The following is a 21584-nucleotide window of genomic DNA, read 5'->3' as shown; positions in this document are numbered from 1 at the left end:
CCCCAGCGTCTGCTTTGGGGAGGTGTTTGGACGCTACGAACTCCCAATAAGGTGAAGCATTTTATTTGGCGAGCCTGCAACAACTCACTCCCAACGATGGACAACCTTTTCCGCCGCCAAATTGTGGCCTCTGACCGCTGCAATATCTGTAAAACCCACCCTGAAGACATTCTGCATGTAGTGTGGGGCTGTACAGAGGTGGCCAACCTTTGGAAAGCACTCACCTGGGCTCAACATGCGGTCTCCCCTCCACCGGGGGATTTCACTAACCTTTTCCCTAGTTTTTTGCAGGTCAGGGACGATTATGGGGTAGAGTTTTTCGCAATCACATCTTGGTTGCTCTGGAACAGACGAAACGCAATTCGCCTTGAGCGCTCAACTCGCCCACTGAACCAAGTGTTGTCCGTAGCTGGTGAGATGATGCGCGAATTCCTCGATGCCCAGGATGAAGTCTCAATGACACCTCAAGATTCAACTCAGCCTCACTGGAGTGCCCCGACACAGACTCGGTATAAGGCCAACTTTGATGGTGCTCTGTTTTCATCCACTGACGCAGCTGGCTTGGGTGTGGTCATACGTGACAACGTAGGTGCAGTCATTGGTGCACTTTCTATGCGTATCCCGCTCCCTCAGTCAGTGGCAACAGTGGAGACACTAGCTTGCAGACGTGCAGTCCAGTTCGCAGTCGAGATCGGCCCCCATGAAGTGATATTTGAAGGAGATGCAGCAGTGGTCATCCAAGCAATTAAGAACAGAGAAGCAGACCAGTCAGCGCATGGTCACATAGTTGGTGACATCCAAGACCAAGTTTCCCTTTTAGCTTTTTCTGATTTTTGTTTTGTCCCTCGTTCATGTAATAGAGCAGCTGATGCCTTGGCTAAACGGGCTAGAATAGGTCCTGAATTTCAAGTATGGTTGGAAGACTATCCTGAGGACATAGCCCATTTGGTTATGGCTGAAGTATCCTAATTTTCTTTTGGTTTCAATAAAGCCCAGCCCAGGTTTTGGGTATGGTTTCTCCAAAAAAAAAAAAATCATTGTTATTTAAAAGTTAAAACCCATTAGATTAACTAATTACGATTAAACTAAATAAATTTCTATTAAACTAATTAAACTATAAAAATAAAAGTGGGAAACCCTACCCTACATACCCCCACACAGCCACACTTTTTCAGTTTTCTCTCCCAGAGAGCAGCACACTCCACTCTCCAGTCCCTCTCTCTCACGGTCTCTGCCTCTACCGCCGCCTCCCCAGTCCCTCACACAGAGCAGATATCTACAGTCTAGAGTGATAGATCGTGTGAAGGTGAAGCCAGATCGACGGTCAGAAATCATCCAGGTGTCAAGTTCTTCACCTTTTCTTTTTTTTTTTTTTTTTTCCTTCTCCCGTATCGGTGCATCTATCACCTTCTCAAATGCTTGTTAAATGTTGCCTATGCAATGCCTCTCTGTACATGTTCACAGAAACATCCAACACACATTGTCATGGCAAAATCCGAAACCCGCACAAACACATGTTCAGCTGCACACACTGTCAAAGCATGTTTCTGAACATAAAAGTTCTTGCCTTTCTATCAGTTTCATACATGCCTACAGATTTCTCACACCCATTACATGGTTGCATTTTAAACACGGAACACACACGGCTACACATGTTCAAGTTGAAATTTACATACACAACCAGTCATAGCAAGCCCGAGTAACCCAAAATCAAAATACCCGAACAAATCCAAAAAACCCTCTCTTTCAAACCCCAGAAAAATTATGAAACTTTCACAACCAAGATAAACCCAATCATCAAGCACAAACACCATTCGGCCATACCCAACAAAAATCCCTCCTTGAAAACCCAAACCCAAATCTCCAAAGACACTGACCAAAAAGAGAGAGCTTTGAACAGAAAAATAAAGAAAACAAAATAAGATAAAAAGTGAGAGAGATAGAGAGAACCCAGAAGAGCCACTGTGATGGTGGCTCGCGGTGGCCTGTGATAGTGGGTCTGGCCATGGTGGATTCTGCCATGAGAGGCAGAGAGAGAGCTACGGTGAAAAGAGTCAGAGGGAGAGAATTTGAGATTAGATAGTTCGGCTCACTTGGAGCCAGACGCACACTAGGTCCATCTCAAACTTAAACCCAGCGGGCCCACGTACCCTAGTCTACACCTCTTTCGTTAAAACAAAACCGAAGACCAGGCCAAGTTATACTTTCCTTGGTCCAATCCGAAACATACAAGGAGCCCGGCACACTTAGGGCAAACTGGTCAGCTCAGCCCATTCACAAATAAAATGCAAATCCACTCTCAACCTTGGCCCAACTGAAATTAAGCCCAATTTGAAATTACATTTTAACCCTACCTCACAAAATTACTTTTTTTTAACCCCAAACTTTCCAAAAAATTAGACTTTCAACCCCAAAACTTTCTCAAAATTGCTTTTTGATCCCCAAGTTTTCAAAAATTGTACAAAGACCCTTGAAGTCACCAAAAGTAAAATGACCTTTTAAAAATAATAAATTTGTCAAATGACTTTGTTTTCACACTTTAAAGGAATTAAAAATTTTCTTGTTATTTTTTTGTGTCTTTTCTGTGAGATATAAAGGCTTTGGGAAAATTAATTGCAAAGATTGCATTTGGTATGCTATGGTGTAAGGTTAGCTATATTTAATTCTCTATGCAATTTACCTTCCTAGTGTATGCCATGCTATCATATACTTAGTAAATATTTTTGTAAAATAAATTGTTCACATGCCCATGCATTAAGATAATGTCACTTCTCATGTGTCATAGATACATGCCAATTTTCACATGCCATCTTAGGGTAGATACATGTCACTTTTCACATGTCATCCCAGGATAGATACGTGCTATTTTTCACGTGCCATCTTAGGATATACACATGTCCTTTCTAACATGTTATCCTAGGATAGATACATGCCATTTTTCACATGCCGTCTTAGGATAGATTATACATGTCATTGTCATCTTAGGGTAGATCACATTTCATTTTTACATGTCACCAAACTCACGAGATACATTCTCAATAAAGTGTTATTAAACCATCTTAATTATACTTCATTACACTTGCTCTCCTTAAAGAGCATAATACTTACGGATGACCATTTATTGGGTATGGGTTGGATAGTTTACCTATGGAAACCTGATTAACTCACCCAATTAGTACCCATTCCCAATTGTTATTCAGTTTGTTTACACATGTATTCCCATACTTGATCCAAACCTGATTTCAATAAAATCACTAAATATGCTCAAAAACTGCTAAAATTGCCAAAATATTCCCAAAATCTCTAAAATGAGAAAAATATCTGTGAAACCTCTAAAATGACCAAAATACCCCAAAATTTTTAAAATGACAAAAATACACGCAAAACCTCTAAAATGACTAAAATACACCCAATATCTCTAAAATGACCAAAAATACCCCAAAACCTATAAAACCTAAACCTCTAAAAAGACCAAATACCCCTCAAAATATGTAAAATGTCCAAAATACCCCAAAACCTGTAAGAAGACCAAAATACACTTGAAACCTCTTAAATGACCAAAATAGAGGTTTGGGGTATTTTGGATGTTTTTTAGGCTTCAGAGTTATTTTGGTCACTTTTTAGATTCTAAGGGTATTTAGATCATTTTTTAGATTACAAGGGCATTTTTGTCATTTTCTTAATTTTTAGGGGTATTTTAGTAATTTTTGGTTTTGGGCTATTTCAGTAATTTTCTAAGTTTTGAGGGTATTGGGCATTTTTTCCTTACTTCCTTTATCTTCGCTAGATATGTGAGGTTTGGTGGTGGTTGTTTGGTGTTATTAGGGTCACAATATTATTTTTGTGTCTTGCTCTGTCATGGGTTTAAAGGGAAGGGAAAGAGGTGTTATTTTGCTAATGAGTAGTTGGCTGTCCTGAAATCAGACTATGGATAGTCCCTTGGAGATTTTTAGTGGACGACTTAAAATCTTAATCATGTGAAACAGAGATGTAGTATAAGGAGGTAGTTTCAGCGTCTCAATGCTTGACATATTTGGGTTTGTGGTTCGAAGATCTGAGCTTATTTTTAAAAGTTCTAGCATAGGAGTTATTATCTATCATGATTTCTTAAGTTCAGCTGTAAGGCTTGTTCTCTTAATGAATTATTGCTATTATAATGCCTATGTTGTGGTAGAACATGAAGTTTTAGTAGGTTGGATTGGAAGATAATTTTTATACTACTACTTTTTTTTACGTTTTTGTTTAGATTTTGGTATAATGTGAAGGGATATAATATAATATATATTTGGGGTATTGATCTATTATTATTATTAGGGCATTGCTCCAAATTAAATATAAAAAAAAAAAAAATTAATTCAGCTAACAATTTTATCTCCCCTATCTTGGATGACTGCAAAGTGCTAATTTCCCACATGCCTCAGATTCAGATTAATCATTGCTTCCGTCAAGCTAACCGCTGTGCTGACAGTCTTGCTAGATTGAGTGCCAGTCTTAGTCCTGATTTCTCTTTATTTGATAGTCCGCCTGTGGACATGATGAATGTGTATGAGGATGACCTCAATGGGATGTACTTCGATAGATTATGTCCTGATCATTGTTTTTCTGCTTAGTTTGTTTTAATGAATCGTCGTTTACCAAAAAAAAAAAAAAATCTTGACGTACAAATGGAAAGCATTTAAATACACAGATTCCTGAAGTTATGTCCAACAATATAGATGAGATGTAAAAAGACAGCGGACAAACTGTTAAAAGTGTTACTGTTAATCACCAAATATATTCCTTCACATAGACAGGTTACTAAATACTAATTAATATCGATCGGCATGCTTCATCAGATAGCATCTAGTTCAAGTTTAAATTATTAGATAAATTTCTGCACTCTGCACTAATATGAAATATATATCATTTTTAAATGGTTAATTTATAAAATACTCATGGTGAAGTTGACAATTGGTAAACTTTAGTATTTACCAGCAAAGCACAAGAAGTTCTCTATCATCTAATTATGAAGGTGTACTGGTCCATTGAAATCTACTAAGAGTAGCGTGACCCCACCCATGACATTGCTTCTGGAACAAAATCTAGGTTAAAGTTTTTAAAAATGAATTAAAATTCTGCAAAAAAAAAAAAAAGCATTTTTAAATGAACAAAAAAAATTAAATACGTATAAGAAAATTTCAACACTAAAGGCAGAACTATATGTATTAAATTGTTTCTTTTTAATATATCCCAATTCAATAACAAACATGTTATAGTATAATTTTTAAAGATACGGAAAAATATATTTTTGGTTTTAAATATTCTCCATAAATTTTAAATTAATCATTTTTAATTTTTTTTTAATTTAAAATAATATCTTTGGTCATTGCATCAACATCCGTTAAATGTTTCTAACAGAACAACAATGTGGTCAAACTAAAAACTAACACATTATTGCTGACAAGTTAGGGACTAAAAGTAATTACTTTAAATCTCAAGAACTAAAAGCAATTACTTTGTTTCTCAACAAAAAAAAAAAAAAAAAAGAAGCAATTACGTTAAATTTCAAGAACTAAAATCACTTATGGGTGCTAAAGTTTAGAGATTAACATTATATTTTGTCCTTAAAAGATATTGACAAAAATATAAGGTATTAAATAATTTAGTGTAGTCATATCAATATATATATTCAAGCAAAATGATAAACAAAATACTTTATTTATCTTCTTCTTATTATTATTATAATTTGACATGGATTTATCTAAATTTAATATACATACGTGTATTGATGACTATTGTACTGCATTTTGCTAACTATAAAGAAGGTTAGTTTGAGAGTAAATGATCCTCATGTGTCTCAACCAATTCAGATGAAACTGATAATTAGAGTCATGAATCACTGCATAGGTCTAAAGTAAAGAGCTCTCAGGATGGTACATACTTGAAATACTTGTGAGTTTGACCCTTCATTTGTCATGTGAGTGCTATTAACCCACACCGCTCTCATTCATCCCCATTCACAAGTTTCATAATTTGTCTATCAGTACAAGTAACCTTTATCTATTGGAGCAACTAGCAAATTAAAATCAAACCCCCCATCATGAAATAGTGAATCACATAGTGAACACCAATGAAAGATCTGTCTTTCTTTCTCCTCAAGAACTCTCTAGGAGCCAAGATGAAGAAGGGAATCAGAACTAATTTTTGCACCGATGAGGGCTCAACCTCCACTCTCAACCAACAGCACAATAACAAGGCTAACCATGAAGATTTCTCCAACATGGTCAGCCCATTTGTGACTGCTAATGCTAGGTCATCAGGACAAAGTACAACATTGGAGGAGATGTTAATGCAGTTGGAATTAGAAGAAGAGATTGCCAGAAAATCGAAACTGAGCGAGTGTAATGTGGGAATATTGCGCGGTAGGATGTCATGTGTGAACAACTCTGACATCTTAAGGTCTGCTAGGAATGCATTGAATCAGTACCCTCGTTTTTCTCTCGATGGAAAAGATGCAATGTATCGGTCTTCGTTCAAGAAACTGAATGGTATCGAAAAGCCGGGAAGAAGATCATCAGCAAACTGCTGTGATTTCAATTCTTCCAAGTGGTCTTTGCCTCCAACTTTAGCAGGAGAAAGAGTTGTGTGGTGCAAACCTGGAGTGGTGGCTAAGTTGATGGGTCTAGAGGCCATCCCAGTGCCAATATTAATGAGTGGCAAAGATGGTAACAGAGATAAGTTGAAGTCTATTATAAAGAGGCAAAACCTCAGGAGGAGGAGTAGTGTAGAGAGGCATGAAGACATGGAGATAAGAAGAATGGCTATGGATATTAAAGGCAGTGATGGAATTAGGAGATCAGGGAGGGTAGGTTCTTGTTCAAGTAGTGGATACTGTGTGGTGAAGCCGATTCCAGTGGAGCCATTGCCAACAAGAACAGTTGCAGGTGCAGCAGCAGCATGGCCAACCAGGCACTTTGTTTAATTAAGTTCTCAGTACTTTTCATCGGAAACTCAGTTTGGAGCTTTGATCATGGGTGCCAAGAGTTGTTGACAATCAGATCAATGTCCCACAGTGTAGCTTTAAGCATTTAATTAAGTATTTAGATATGCAACATCATCACATTGAAACAATCGCTTATTTTAGTTTGTAGTTTTGTACACGTTGTAATAGCAATTTTTTTTCTTAGGACAATTTCTCTTTATATATTAGGTGTATTCTTGTACCAAGATTGTAAGGATAATATTAAAAATATTATTAATTTTATTTAAAAGAAGTTTACATATGATAATGAATGTAATCGGGGTTATATTAATAATTTAATAAATAAAATTTTTTATTATTTTGAATTTTAGAGTTCACTTCAAATTATAATACCCTAGTCATATATTTTTGTTTTGTTAGAGCATTCACAATAATAAGGTTGCTAAAAATATATAGTTTTTTAATTAGTTACTCAAAACACTACTTTATCTATTATAACACCTCACTTTATAATACACTCAATATCAAAGGTTTTATTTTAGTATTCAACACATTAAAATAATATATCCAACACAATAAATAACAACCATAATTATCAACATATTAAAATATTTTTTTATATAACTTTAGAACTACAGTAAAGTGTCAAAAAGTGTCATCTTTGACACTTGTAAGGGCCTTTTTTGCGTACTATGCGTTGAGCTGGGCTACCTCCTACGATAATGGGCCCGAGTATTCTGAGTAGGAGAATTGAGACTGGTTCAACTATAACTCATTTTGAGCCGGCTTGTGCCAAACTAGGCCTCGTCTGCCAAGAGTGTACTTATGGCAGGTAGAGCTGTTTCAAATGATTTACGGCAGACAGATATGATAACAACAGAAAAACAAAAATACAGTAACCTTTTCTTAATAAAAAATGACTAAGTAATCCCTATTTATGACAATCACAGTGATAACAATGGCTTTTGTAAAAGAAGTAAAGGATTAAGTGACAATATGAGTTAATCAAAAAATAAATATCAAGTCAAGTTTGGGTCCGTATTGGCAAAGACCAAAGAGGAAGAACACCTCCTCTCAATGCAACTAATCTCCCAGGAAAAAGATCCTGTTGTGGGGATTAATGACTTTGAGAGAATCGGACCTAAATGATTAGTGCCCAAAGGAATCTCTTTTGTTTATTTGCCTCAAAAAGAGTAGGATTTCGAAGGGGAGAAAAGGAAATTGACCTACTGGTGCATGCCCATTGTATTATCTTTCTTTGTTTTCTGTTTTCTCTCTTATCTTTTTTTCTTTCCCTTGTTTTCCTTTTGTTTTCTTTTACTTCGTGATACCCTATGTTTTTCGATCCTTTATGGGCATACTTGCCGACCACCAAAGAGTTCGTCTGTGTGCCACTTACCCTCACTAGACAAAGGCAGGTTTGTTTCATTTGTTAGTTCGCCGTGGCATCCTTTCCTGCCACGGTGTAAATGCTTTCTCTCTCTTTCCCTCATGGCATGCACCTAACGGTTCCCCCCTCAACCTTGCCTCTTTTGGGTGGTATGTTATCCCAATAAGACGTACCTCCCAAAAGGGCTTGGGCAGGAGCAGCAGAATAAGTCTTTTCCCCTCTCCCCACCACCAAACTATACCCCCCTTACCTTTTACCTCTTACCTCTAACCCATGACCTCACCATGTCCCATATTGGCTGGGTACAAGTTGGTGGTGCCTGGGCCTTGCGCGTGTTTCTCTTTCATGTATGTCCAAAATCTGCCTGCTGCTCATACGTTTGCTGCGGTCTGGAGCTTTGTTTGCATAGTCTGCTGCACCTCTTCGTTCTTTTATGTGGGCCGTTTTATAATTCATTGTTCCCTTTAGGGGCTGGGCTTCATTTGATACTGGGTTTCACATTTCTTCCAGCCTACTTCTTGATTGTCATCATGTCCTGCCAAATTACTTTTGTCATTCTTACTGTATTGACCTGATCCTGCAGGCCCCTTTTTAGGCTTGCTGTGTGTTCTTTCCCATGACTATGGGTTTTCTTACTTATGGGCTCCTGTGTCCTTTTTGTTTTTCTTTGGACATCCTTGACTCATTTGCTTGCATTGGGCTTCCTTGACCCCTTTTGTTTTTTAACTTTGTGTTTCCATGGGTTTTTACTAACTTCATTGAGCTTCCACGGCCCAACTACCTCATTCTCATCTTTGGGTTTTGTGGACTTGCCATCAATCCCCTACTCTCTTTGTTTACATTGTTTTGGGTCTGCCGCAGCCCATTCTTGCTTTTCCATATCGTATACTACCCATGGGTTTGTTATTCGCTATTTCTCTCTTTTCGGGCTCTTTTGAACTCACTTGCTTTCTCAAGGCCCATTCATTTATTTTATGAACCTGTGATTCATTATTCCTGCCGCTTAGGCTTAATGGTTCTACTCTATGCTTGTCATTTCTTTGCTACCTGTGTTGCTGGGTTAGGCTCTCTTCTTTTATTCGGGTTCCACAAAAAAAAGACCTTCAACAACACTTTAGTATACTATAGCTTAGTTGTCAAAATTTTAACAATAGCACTCTTGCTGTAGCATGTGTTTTTGGAATGAGTTACTAAAAAATAGTTTTTTTTTAGCTTTTAACATTCTTATAAATGCTTTTATAATCTTTGTATAGGGTGACAACCAACCAAGTCAAAATAAAGTTTCACCCAATCTTTTACCCTTTACTAGAAGTGTAATTATAATTTGAAAAAATGTTATTAAATTTTATCAAACTGACATTATAATCCACATGTTTATTGTCATATCAGTAAAACAATAAACAAATTTTTAAAATTATTTTTTGTACAAATTTTTAAAATTATTTTTTGTGTTGTGTTTAATAATTAATTGGCACATCAATTTAAAAGGTATGCAGAATAAAATTTATAATAGCTATAACATCATTCTTGTAACTTTTACTCAAGGTGTCGCTCAATCTTATTGATCCCTTGTTTATTTCAACTTGCTCCAATGGGCAAATATGCAAATAATCATTGAAATTTAACGTCACAAATTGAACATTCTTTCTCCCCTAAGAACAAGATGAAAAATCTCATAGGGGCCACTACAGAGTGTAATGGTAAAAATCCAAAGTTGTAAAGTGAAAAAAGTAAGAAAAATCACGTTATTTTCATATTATATATATATATATATATAATAAAATAAAATTTGTATCTTACATGTTATAATTACGTCAAGTGAATGCCCTCTTTATTTTTCATTAATTTTTTCATTTTTTATTTCATCATATGGTGCACTATAATTAATTATGATTTGATTTCACCATATGGTACATATTCTCCAATTAACACTATTTACCAAATGTTTCTACAATTTTTTTAATAAAAAATCATTGCTTATATTTTAATTTTAGGTATTACATCTCTTTTTTTATATGAAATTATACATGTCGTATTTACATTACATAATACATATAAAAAGTATTACTTGCTATACAACATGCTTCCATCATCTAAGTAAATTAATATTATTAACATAATTTTCTTTAAGTGATATATTGTTACAAAAGTTTTTAAAATAAAATTATAATATTACTCCAATAAACTCTATTACCAAAAGTTTAAATAATGGGAAATAAGTTTTTAGCTGAGGAGGTGGCTAAATGTGCGTTTGGGAAGCGCGTTTTGCACTTCCTGGACGCACATTTGTGTTTCTCTTTTTTCTTTTTCTTTTTAATTTTTTTTTCAGCATTCCAGACGAAAAGTTTGACTTTTTCCGTGAACAATGCACACTGTGCACTATTTATGGACCCACAAATTTCATATTTTAACTACTTTTTTATTAAAAATGGGTCCCACGGTACTATTCATACATTTAAAAATTATTTTGCTATAGTGTTTTCAGTTTTCAGTTTTCAGCTGTGTCTAAACGGACCCAATATATCTGCAAGTTCAAGAGTTGTAGGTTCAAATAATGATCATTATTGTGGGGGAGGTCTTATGCCATAAAGGGTTTAAGTAGGCTAGTAGTAACCACACCTACAACCTATGGAACCCACATAATGCGCAAGAAATGATGCATGTAACTTCCATGAGAGTCTGTTTTGATATAACTTATTATTGCTGAAAACTGATTGTTACTGAAAACACTGTAACAAAATAATTTTTAAATGTGTGAATAGTACTGTGGGACCCATTTTTAATATTTTATTATGAATAAAATTGTTGTGGGTTCATGAACAATGCATAAACAATACTGAAACAATATGTGAACAATATTTTTTTGTCTTATAATCAGTACATTTTGTCCCTAAACGCAAAAAAAAAAAAAAAAAAAAAAAAAAAAAAAAAAAAAAAAAAAAAAAAAAAAAAAAACGTGCTGCAGGATTCAGCAGAAAACGCTGAATCCAAACTGATACATAGGGAGAGTTTTGATTTTTTTTTTAAATTTTTTTTTAAATGATTTTTGGAAAGATAAAGAACAAGAGTAAAAACTTTTTTTTCTTTCTTTTAGACTTTTCTCATCACCCGAAAGATAAACTTTTTTAAGTGTCTGGGGCTCTTGCCAGGTAGCTAATTGGGGTTGGTGGTAACTGGTGTTAGTGTTATTCCTCATCAAAGCTGGGACCTTACCCATCAAAAAAAAAAAAAAATACCGGGACCTTGAGTTGGTACAAATTAATTAACTGGGATGTCTAGGCTACACTGTCAGAGTATCGGGTCATATGACTCTGGTCTGTATCTCCGTTGCACTAATTATGCCACCAATCCTCTCCTTCTGCATGTAAATGATAATTAATCATTATTGGAGATGACCTTATAGGTATTCAGGAGCTCAAACAGTTTATTAATTAATTAGCAATTCGAAGTGAAAGAGCTTAGCTCTCTCTCAAATACAATTTATTGGTCTTGAGATCTCTTCACTATTTGATGAGTATTACATGACACATTGTCAACTGGTTGGGAGCATCATCCATCTTACTGTTATATATTCGACCTGAGAACTTATATGTTGTCTATCATGGCTTACACTGGACTTAAATAGATCATTGTACCACTGAGCATGCGTTTGCCTAGGGAGTTTTACGTGTTTTGTGTTTTTCTTTGCTGGACTCACGGCACTGTTCATGAACCAGCCAACTTGTGAAAAACGCATAAACAGTATTTTGCCTTTTAAAATTTATTTTGCTACAATATTTTCAATAATAAGTTTTTAGTAAAATAAACGGTATCCAAACAGACCTTGATTTGCGCAAGATGAAATAGACTATTATGGCTTGATCTAGCACAAAGGCAGGGCATCGTGCCCTAGTAGACATCGCTTTTAAGGTCTTTTGGTTAGATGGTTAATTACAAAAGAATATGAGTGTTTCTCTTCTTTTTTTTCTTTTTCTTATATACTGTGACAGCAAAAGCGCTTTTCAAAGTACAGCAAGTTTAATGTCTTTCATGAACAAAATAAACACGTTGAGATTGACTGTCACTTTGTCTATGATCATCATCTTCTTTAGGGCTCTTTACAGTTTCATTTTATCATCAACTCTCATGATCATCTTGCTGACCTCTTCATAAAATCATTCTACATAACATTTTTGCGATCTTGTATCCAAACTTAAGCAATTTTTTCTCAATCCATCTTGAATTTGAGGGGACAGTTAGAACATTCAAGTCCAAGCCCGTATAAGCCCATGGCCATATTGTACAATCTATAGTACTATTCCATTATTTCTGTGTGTTCTTTAATTACTACAGCATTTTGTACCATATATCATTGTCTTGTTAGTCTTAGATTAATTGATTAATTCATGACCTGTATATAGGTCCCTATGTACTGTTCATATGTGATTCAATAAAATATTCATGATTTCAACAAATAGCAACAACAACAACTGGAAGAAAAAAAAATAGTAAAGAAATTTATTGAGTGGACAGTGTAAGATGAGCCTGCATGTGGTCCTATTTATGTGATTAGCATAATTTAGCATGGCTGGTAGTAAAATGCGCCGTAAAACGATGAGCCCCATAACCACAGAAGTGTGATAGCTTTCACACAATCACACCTAATGCAGACTTGTATAATAACATGTACTCCTACTTCATAATAAAATAGTACATAGAGGAAAGTTGCTTATCTGCCACTACTATGACATTTCGTAGAAGACTGGAAGTTATATTTTAGCCTTTAGAGTTGCAATAAAATTTCAACACTCTGCATTAACAACTAAACATATATGAATACCAAATCACCACATAGGTCCAATGCCTGACAGTACCTTTTTTTGGTTTTTGTTACTTTTTCACATGCTCGGCTTTAACTCCTTTAACTGAAAACTATATAGAAGCCCATGATGCAGGTAGCTGCAGTGCAATGGGGTAAGCTTAATTTTCCTTATCCGCTTGCCGACCAAAAAAGTTATAAGGAAAAAGGTGAACATTTTAGGAGCTTCTACAGATAATAGGCATGCTCGTTCATGCTCCTGGTTTTGTTAACCTGTAAAGCGTACACTAAAATACTGCAACAGCATGAAACTAATGAGGATTATCAGATGGGTACAGCTAAGATTGCTTAATAAAGAGAAGGAAAAGTTTGTCTTAATTAAATAAAAGGGAGTGAAAGATGAGAAAAAAAATTAAAGAGAAGATTTGTCATCATAATAATTTGAGCTGGATGGTTTGCCACATGCTAACCACTTTGATCCCATCCATACGATCCTAAATTTGAGGGAGTCAAGTTTCCTGCTGTTTTATTATAACTATAAAATAGGATTCTTTTCTCAGTGTTGGTATCAAAAGTCAGGGATGCCAATGTATTATTTACAACTACCCAAAAAACTAGGGGTGATATAAAGTCAAAGTGAAGCACTCCCCCATAACCCCATGTGCCTAGTTAGGGCATCAAATTCATACTAAAATATACATAGAAAGATAAAGAACTATTTGATACTATTCCTCTGAAAAATTAAATAATATGAAAAACAAATTATATTCCTTGACAGAATTGGTTAATTAATACATTCGAATTAGGCAGCTAGTCAAAGAGAGGAAATACAGATACTTCATTTTTGTTTGGTTGGAGAGATAAAAAAGTAGAAAGGTAGAACATATTTTAGTTTTCCTTATTTTTGTTTAGTTAAGGGTGAAAAAGTGAAGGGATGGAAAAAATGAATTGGTATAAATGTAATCATATAATATTGTTAAAAAATGATGTCCAATTAAAACAAAAACATGACCAAAAAAAAAGAAAAGAGACAATCACCCAAAATTATTAAAAAGGAAAAATCATGCCCAAAAAAGAAAAAGTAAAAAAAAAAAAAAATCACATCTAGTTAAACCAAAAAAAGAGAGAGAGAGAGAGAGAAGAAAATAAGAAAATAAGAAGAGCAAAACAAAAGAAAGAACCCACAACCTGATTCATGCTCAAAAAAAAAAAAAAAAAAAGCTCACAAACCTGTATCATGCCCAGGGAAAGCAAAAAAAAGAAAAAGAAAAGCAACCAACAATGAGTAGTTCAATTATTGACGGCAACTATTCATCTCTCTTCTATTTTCTCCCTACATTAGAGAGATAGAATTTTGGTGTGCGAGGGGGAAAAAACACCTGAGCTCACCAATTTTTCATCCTCCCCTTCACTCCAATCAAACATACATATAAAATCAGTTTCTCTTCACTTATCTCTTTCCTATTTTCTATCATCCCTATTTTATCCCAATCAACACCTTAGGGTGCTAGACCAGTGTTTTATCTATATTGTTCCTATGTCATACTAGTGTTGTATTGGTCATTTCATATTATAATTTTTCAAAAATTTGCTCTTGTGTATAAGTAAAGGAAAATAAAAAGGAATAAATGGTATTCCAACTTCTTCCTCTTGAAAGGAATCGAAGAATAACAGGCCAAAAAGACTTCCCTAGTCACCGAACTATGTGTTGTCCACTTGCAGATGTTTTTCAATATGGTCCATTTAAAGAAAAGTGTATGCGAGCATCTATTTTTATGATCTTCAGTTGATCAGGTTACCTAGCTATTAAATGAAGTTTAAAATAAGTAGCAGGGGACAATTAACTTTCTCAGCTAGTATGCGCAAGCTCTTGCAAAAGGACCTAGCTAGTGCAAATACTACTATTCAATAATGCACTTTCCTGCTTGCTGCGTAAATATTGTAGAAGGCGAAGCAATGGAGTTTGGAATTTTACGAGGAAAAGAATAAATTCAGTCTACTTTAGATTAACATACAACATTACAGATATGATTCTCCCTATATATATACATTAAGATTAGGTCATCCAACAGTCTATATTTTGACAAGAGCCAGTGGAACTATAATCTCAATGTTAACGAGAACATAAAGTTTTAGTATTTCACTCTTATGTTCCACCAATAATAATATATCATGTCTTTTTTTATTTTCTTTTTCAATTTTAGTTACTTTATAAGGGATAAAAATATATAAAAAAAAAAGTTTAAAAAATGTTGTCAACTTTTTTTTTTTTGATAAAAAAGATAAGTGAGCGGGGTGACCATTATGGCAAATCCCATAGACGTAACTATTGAGGCACTCACCCGATAAAAAATATTAGATTGAGCCATAACTACTACTGTCTGGGGTGACAATAGACCTTACCTTAACCTCACGAGAAAGCTAGTACCCTTACACTAGTGCAGGAAAAAATCCTCACGTTTCACCCATTGGGATTTGAACATGAGACCTCAAGTTACGTTGGACTCTTGATTACTAGAACATAGAATTTTTATTAAAACATAACTATATGCATTCCCAAGGATTCTTGGTTTTCAAAAATGATGGTCAAAGGTCCACTTAGACCGCAAAAATAGGCAGGCCAGGAGCAATTTGAAATTTATTACAAAGTGGATTCTTTTCTTATACTATAATTCTGTATTTGGTTATTTTAACTGTTTCAGTTTCAGTTGGTTGTTAAGATTCTATTCTCTCCCATTTTTCTAATGTCAAATTTTTTCGACATATTCTTATATTTTTATCTTCCACCTGCACCGTATACGCATCTATATAAACAAGTCCATTCTCCATTCCTTGTACCATTGTCAATATACTCTCTCACTAGCTAGTTAGTTTCCTCTCTCTTGTCCCCGGCTTGCTGCATTTACTTCTTTGACCACTGTAAGGCCTTGTCTCCTCTATTAATTGTTAAAATCTCAAATGGGTCCTCTCATTTAATTTATTTCTTTTCCTTCTTTGAACAGGAAATGGATTTCCTTAAATGTACCATAGTAGCCCTTCTCATGATCATGTTGAAGACTGTGGAGGGCGATGGAAGTGGGTGGACAAGTGCACATGCTACTTTCTATGGAGGTAGTGATGCTTCTGGGACAATGGGTAAGTATTTGATATTATGAGAAAAGCAAGAAAATGAAAGTTGTAAGATGTTGTATAGTGAGAGATCTTCAATGGTCTTAAATAATTTTGGGTCATGCAGGTGGGGCTTGTGGCTATGGGAATCTTTACAGCCAGGGGTATGGGACAAACACAGCTGCATTGAGTACTGCTCTTTTCAACAGTGGGTTGAGCTGTGGAGCCTGTTTTGAGATTAAGTGCGAGAATGACAAAAATTGGTGTTTACCAGGCTCCATTATCGTCACTGCAACTAACTTCTGTCCACCAAACTATGCTCAAGCTAATGACGCTGGAGGCTGGTGTAATCCTCCCCAGCAGCACTTCGATCTTGCTCAGCCTGTTTTCCAACACATTGCTCAGTACAAAGCAGGAATTGTCCCAGTTCAGTACAGAAGGTAAGCATACCATCTTTGCAATGGAAACCATTTACAGTAACTCTAAAATACATATATTTTCTCACATTTTCTTTTTCATAACTGTTGCATTGAGAAATAGTGTTGAGGACAATATTTTTCATAACTGTTGATATGATTTGTTTATATATACATTAATCACATCAAGTCATATTAACAGTTATAAAATATGTTTTGTCTTAGTCTTATCAATAAAACCTTGTCATCTCAATAAGTTATGAAAAAGATGTTATATATTCTAATAAAGTTATCTCTAATTTTTTTTAAAAATTCTTTTAGGGTGGTGTTGACTTTATGTAAGGAGAAACAAAGAAAGGGACACCAATGTATCCATTTATGTGTTTTATTATATTCTAACTTGTATTGATTTTATTGTGATTTATTATATAGGGTTGCTTGCAAAAAGAGTGGTGGGATCAGGTTCACAATCAATGGACACTCATACTTCAATCTTGTTCTCATAACCAATGTGGGTGGAGCTGGTGATGTTACTGCTGTGTCTATTAAAGGCTCTAACACCGGTTGGCAGGCCATGTCCCGGAACTGGGGTCAGAACTGGCAGAGTAACTCATATCTCAATGGTCAAGCCCTCTCTGTCAAGGTCACAACTAGTGATGGACGTACTGTGGTCTCCATCGATGTGGCTCCTCCCAACTGGTCTTTTGGCCAAACCTACGCTGGAAGCCAGTTCTGATTCAGCCAACTCAACCACTGCTAATCAAAAACACACCTCCAAATTAAGCCTATTACCTCTAACTTTAGTGTGACTTTCTTCTCTACTCTTTTCTTTTTTAATTATACTACTATATAAGGTATATATGGTATTCTAGTATCAAGGGGGGCTTTTTTTGAAATAGCTCTCCTTGGACTTTGTCCAAGTGACTATGCTTTTGGCCTTTTGTAGCAGTGAAAATGCATGGCACTCTCTATTAAAGGTCCTCTGTCTACGGAGGGTATCTACACACTGTACTAGTGTAGAATGCCTCTAGTAAGTTTATATATTTCTTTTATTTTTCCTTTTTTAACTTAATGTGTTAATTGTACTGTGTGACTATTGGGGCATCATTTTGGCTGAGGTGAACTTGGCTTGTCACCCGCCCAAAGATTTGCTTTTGTTTGTTATCTGATGACTTGAGGTGAGACAATGAGATTGTTTGTTGTTGGGATACTGCAAAGCTAACTTTTTTCTGCTTAATGCATTGAGTGAGCGATTGAAAGCTTGTAAACAGCTTGTCAGCTGAAATATGTCCTTTATTATATATATATATATATATATAGAAAATAAGTATTTGGAGTGTGTTAATGGAAACAGAATGTGTTTTAATTTTCTTGTATGTTTATGGATGAAAATATATTTCTTTCATGTACAAGTTCACTGCAATTTGCATCCGCAATAATTTGCAACTTACAGGCTAAAATATGAAGGCATGTACAATGCTAAATCCAAGGAGAACTTGCATTAATATTTGGAAAAGAAGAAGTTTGCCAAGTGCATGTAACAAGTTAATTTGGTAGTTGGATATAAATTACAAGAAGTTAGATTTGTGAAACCAATGTCTTGGTAATGATTCTCAAAAAAAAAAAAAAAAATGTCTTGGTAATGTGACTTTAAACAATCAAACTTTCACGCTGTTCTTGAAGATAATGCAAGTATTAATGACAGCACAGCACTCTCCGCACTTGGAGATCCCACCTAGTGCCTTAGCTCCACGCTTCTGACCGCAAATTCACGTGCCACTCTTAATTCAAGTGCCTCAATTAGGGCTTCTGAATTTTCTATAATAATATTCTTGGGAGCCTCAATGAGTTCCCTCCCTATATAATATTCCCCTAGATGATGCCTTCCATTTCCAGCTCTTTTATCTTACGCCTTTGCTGCGTTCTTATCTTTTTGTATTTAGAAATTGAGAACTATTAACGAGAGTTTTAGGACACTGGTTAATAATTTATTTAAAGAAAGTTTTTATAGAAAAAAAAAGTAATTAATATTTTGACGACTTTTTTCATTTCTCATAAAAGTGGTATTAAAACTTTCTTAAATTGGATTATTAACGAATGCCCTTTGTTAGCATGACCCTTAGAAATTTAGCAATAATAATAATATAATACATAACTTATGTAATTGGAACAACAATGAGTCAAAAAACATGTCAATAATTGAAAAACATTGTGACTTTATACTTATTGTTAGAAATTATAGCATTGTGAGCCTCACAAGTAACAAGTGAACTGTTTAATATTAGATATTAGATGGAACTTCAATCTATATAATATTTAAAAGTTGAAGAGTAGTATTTCGAGCACTCCACATCATCGCCCACATCACCATTTTTTTTATTAATTTGTTCCTCTAATTTTTTGATAATATTAAATATATTAACCGATTGATTTACGCATTCATCTTAAACATTTTTTTTCCTAATAATATGTTGGACGATTTTAACTTTACATGTACTTTATTTTATATGTTCGCCTACTTTAATTTAGAAAGAACTCCTTGCACACTTTTTTTCTTCATTATTCTTATTCAATTCATTGCCTCTCTATTTCACAACGGTGTATGGCCACGACAACTAGATAGGATAATGAATTATAGGCTATAAATGGTTACTTGGGCTATATGGGTGCTTGAAATATGCTGATATATGAATCCACACAACTCCATTTTACCATAATTTATGACTAGGCCATGAAGCTGTTGACATCCTATTAGCAAAACAATTTTGCATGCAAGGCGAAGCTTTAATTGGGAAATATTTTAGTACTTTCAATGCTTTGTAATGACTACTAAAAAATATGAAAAATTACCTTCCAGATTTTTTAAAAAAAAAATATCTATTGTAACGCTTTCTTTTCAATCCTTTTTACAGTACATCAATAAATTTATATAACTTCAAAAAAAAAAAAATGGTATGTACACGTGTAAATTTTCCTTACCTAAATTAATGTTTACGATTGTTAGTGATAAGTGCCTTTAAATTTGGCACATTCAGTCCATTTTGGTCCATTCAGTCTACTTTGGTCATTTCGGTCTATTTTGGTCCAATTCAGTCTATGTCGGTCTATTCAGTCTACGTCGGTCCTTTCGGTCCACTTCGGTCCATTCAGTCCACTTTGGTCATTTCAGTCCATTCAGTCCACTCCGGTCCTTTCGGTTCTTTCATTCTACTTCGGTCCTTCGGTCCAATTCGGTCCTTTCAGTCCACTTCGGTCCTTCTGTCCAATTAGGTTCTTTTAGTCTACCTCGGTCCTTTTGGTCCAATTTGGCTCTTTTGGTCCATTCGGTCCAATTGGTCCACTTCGGTCCAAAAGACAAAAAGTAATATTATTATTTTTAATTGTTTAATTTAATGATTTGTGGTATTATTTATTATTTTTGTTTATGTTCCCCCTAGATGATATTATTGTTTTAACTTTTGAGTGAACTATACAATTTTAGAGTTTTGATATGATATATATAATTTGAATTTAAAGTCCAATTGAGGTTTTTTTTTTTTTTTTGGTATAGGGGTAAGAAATTTGAAGATTATGGTATTAAATTTAGTATCATAATCTACAGTCTTGTAATGTATAATTTATTCAATAGAATTCTATTTCATATGAAGATTGCGAAGCTCATCTTATAATGTATATATAAATTATTTAACATACCATGGCAGAAATTCATCTGTAAATAAATTTATTGCCCTCTCCGTTCTCTAACAATAATGATCATATATATTTTCATATAATCAGTCAAACTAGTTAATATGATAAAACAATGCCATACAAAGTAGCTTTTTATGTTGAAGACTCTTGTTATGTGGTTGGAAGAAGCACAAACTTTTATTGAACACACACACACACACACACATATATATATATATATATATCGATACAAAAAATTGTAAATGCCTCATGCATTGTGTAGACCTGCAACTAGTTGTGATAATAACCAGTCCATTAGCGAGGTAAAGTGCACTAATTTTCATTTTTGATCTCATGTTATCCAATAACAAATGTTATACACGGTCAATGAAAAACAAGTCGGACATTCTGGCCTTTTGCCCTTAATTTTTAAAAAATTTAGCAATATGCCCCTGTTTTGAAACTATATAGGCATATGCCCCTGTTTCGATACTCGATTACCCTAAAATCGAGTTTCAACGCAAAACTCGATTGGTTTAAAGTCAAGTTATGCCCAATCAAACTCAAAATATATATATATATATATATATTTGCATAGAACTCGACCTCTAGGAAGTCGAGTTTCATGTAAATTTTTTATAAGATACCAATTTCAGCGGTCCTATAGCGGCATTTTTAAGCCCTATAGTGACGTTTTTAGCCCTATAGCGGCGTTTTTCTGTAAAAAAAAATTTTGTAACTGTCAATTCCAGGTTCAATGGCCCTATAGCAGTGTTTTTTAATCCCTATAGTAGCGTTTTTCTGGAAAAAAAATTTTAAGTGTGAATACCAGATTCAGTGGCCCTATAGCGGCGTTTTTTAATACCTATAGTGGCGTTTTTCTGGAAATTTTTTTTTATAAGTGAGTGAATACTAGGTTCGGTGGCCCTATAGCGACGTTTTTAAGCCCTATAGTGGCATTTTGGAACTTAATTTCCATGTACTCGAGTTTTATGCAATTTTTTTTTTTTAAAAAAGTTTGATCGGGTATAACTCGATTTGAAACCAATCGAGTACTTTAAGTAACTCGATTTTAGGGTCATCGAGTATCAAAACAGGGGCACGAACCTATATAGTTTTGAAACAGGGGCATATTGCCAATTAAAAAAAAAGGGGGGGGGGTAAAATGCCAGAATGTCCAAAACAAGTCATGTAGAATTGTTTTATGTCATTTTAGCATTTACACTCTCTAGTCTTTTTTTT

General features: G+C 34.7%; 2 protein-coding genes across 2 annotated transcripts; both read left to right on the top strand.

The window, feature by feature from the left end:
• The first annotated feature begins 6095 nt into the window (after positions 1–6095).
• Positions 6096–7260, top strand: LOC112015363 (uncharacterized). Its single transcript, XM_024047763.2, has one exon. The coding sequence runs from the start codon at positions 6110–6112 to the stop codon at positions 6959–6961; it is 852 nt and encodes a 283-aa protein (XP_023903531.1). The 5' UTR covers positions 6096–6109; the 3' UTR covers positions 6962–7260.
• Positions 7261–15960: 8700 nt separating this feature from the next.
• On the top strand, positions 15961–17881 carry LOC112015368 (expansin-A10). The gene is made up of 4 exons (XM_024047772.2): positions 15961–16068; positions 16152–16284; positions 16385–16697; positions 17106–17881. The coding sequence occupies exons 2-4, from the start codon at positions 16155–16157 to the stop codon at positions 17407–17409; spliced, it is 747 nt and encodes a 248-aa protein (XP_023903540.1). The 5' UTR covers positions 15961–16068; positions 16152–16154; the 3' UTR covers positions 17410–17881.
• The last annotated feature ends 3703 nt before the right edge of the window (positions 17882–21584 follow it).

Source organism: Quercus suber, unplaced genomic scaffold (genome assembly GCF_002906115.3).
Source record: "Quercus suber isolate HL8 unplaced genomic scaffold, Cork oak 2.0 scaffold_555, whole genome shotgun sequence".
Taxonomy (NCBI): Eukaryota; Viridiplantae; Streptophyta; class Magnoliopsida; order Fagales; family Fagaceae; genus Quercus; species Quercus suber.
The sequence above is the reverse complement of the archived record's forward strand: the minus strand, read 5'-3'. Positions and strand labels throughout refer to the sequence as shown.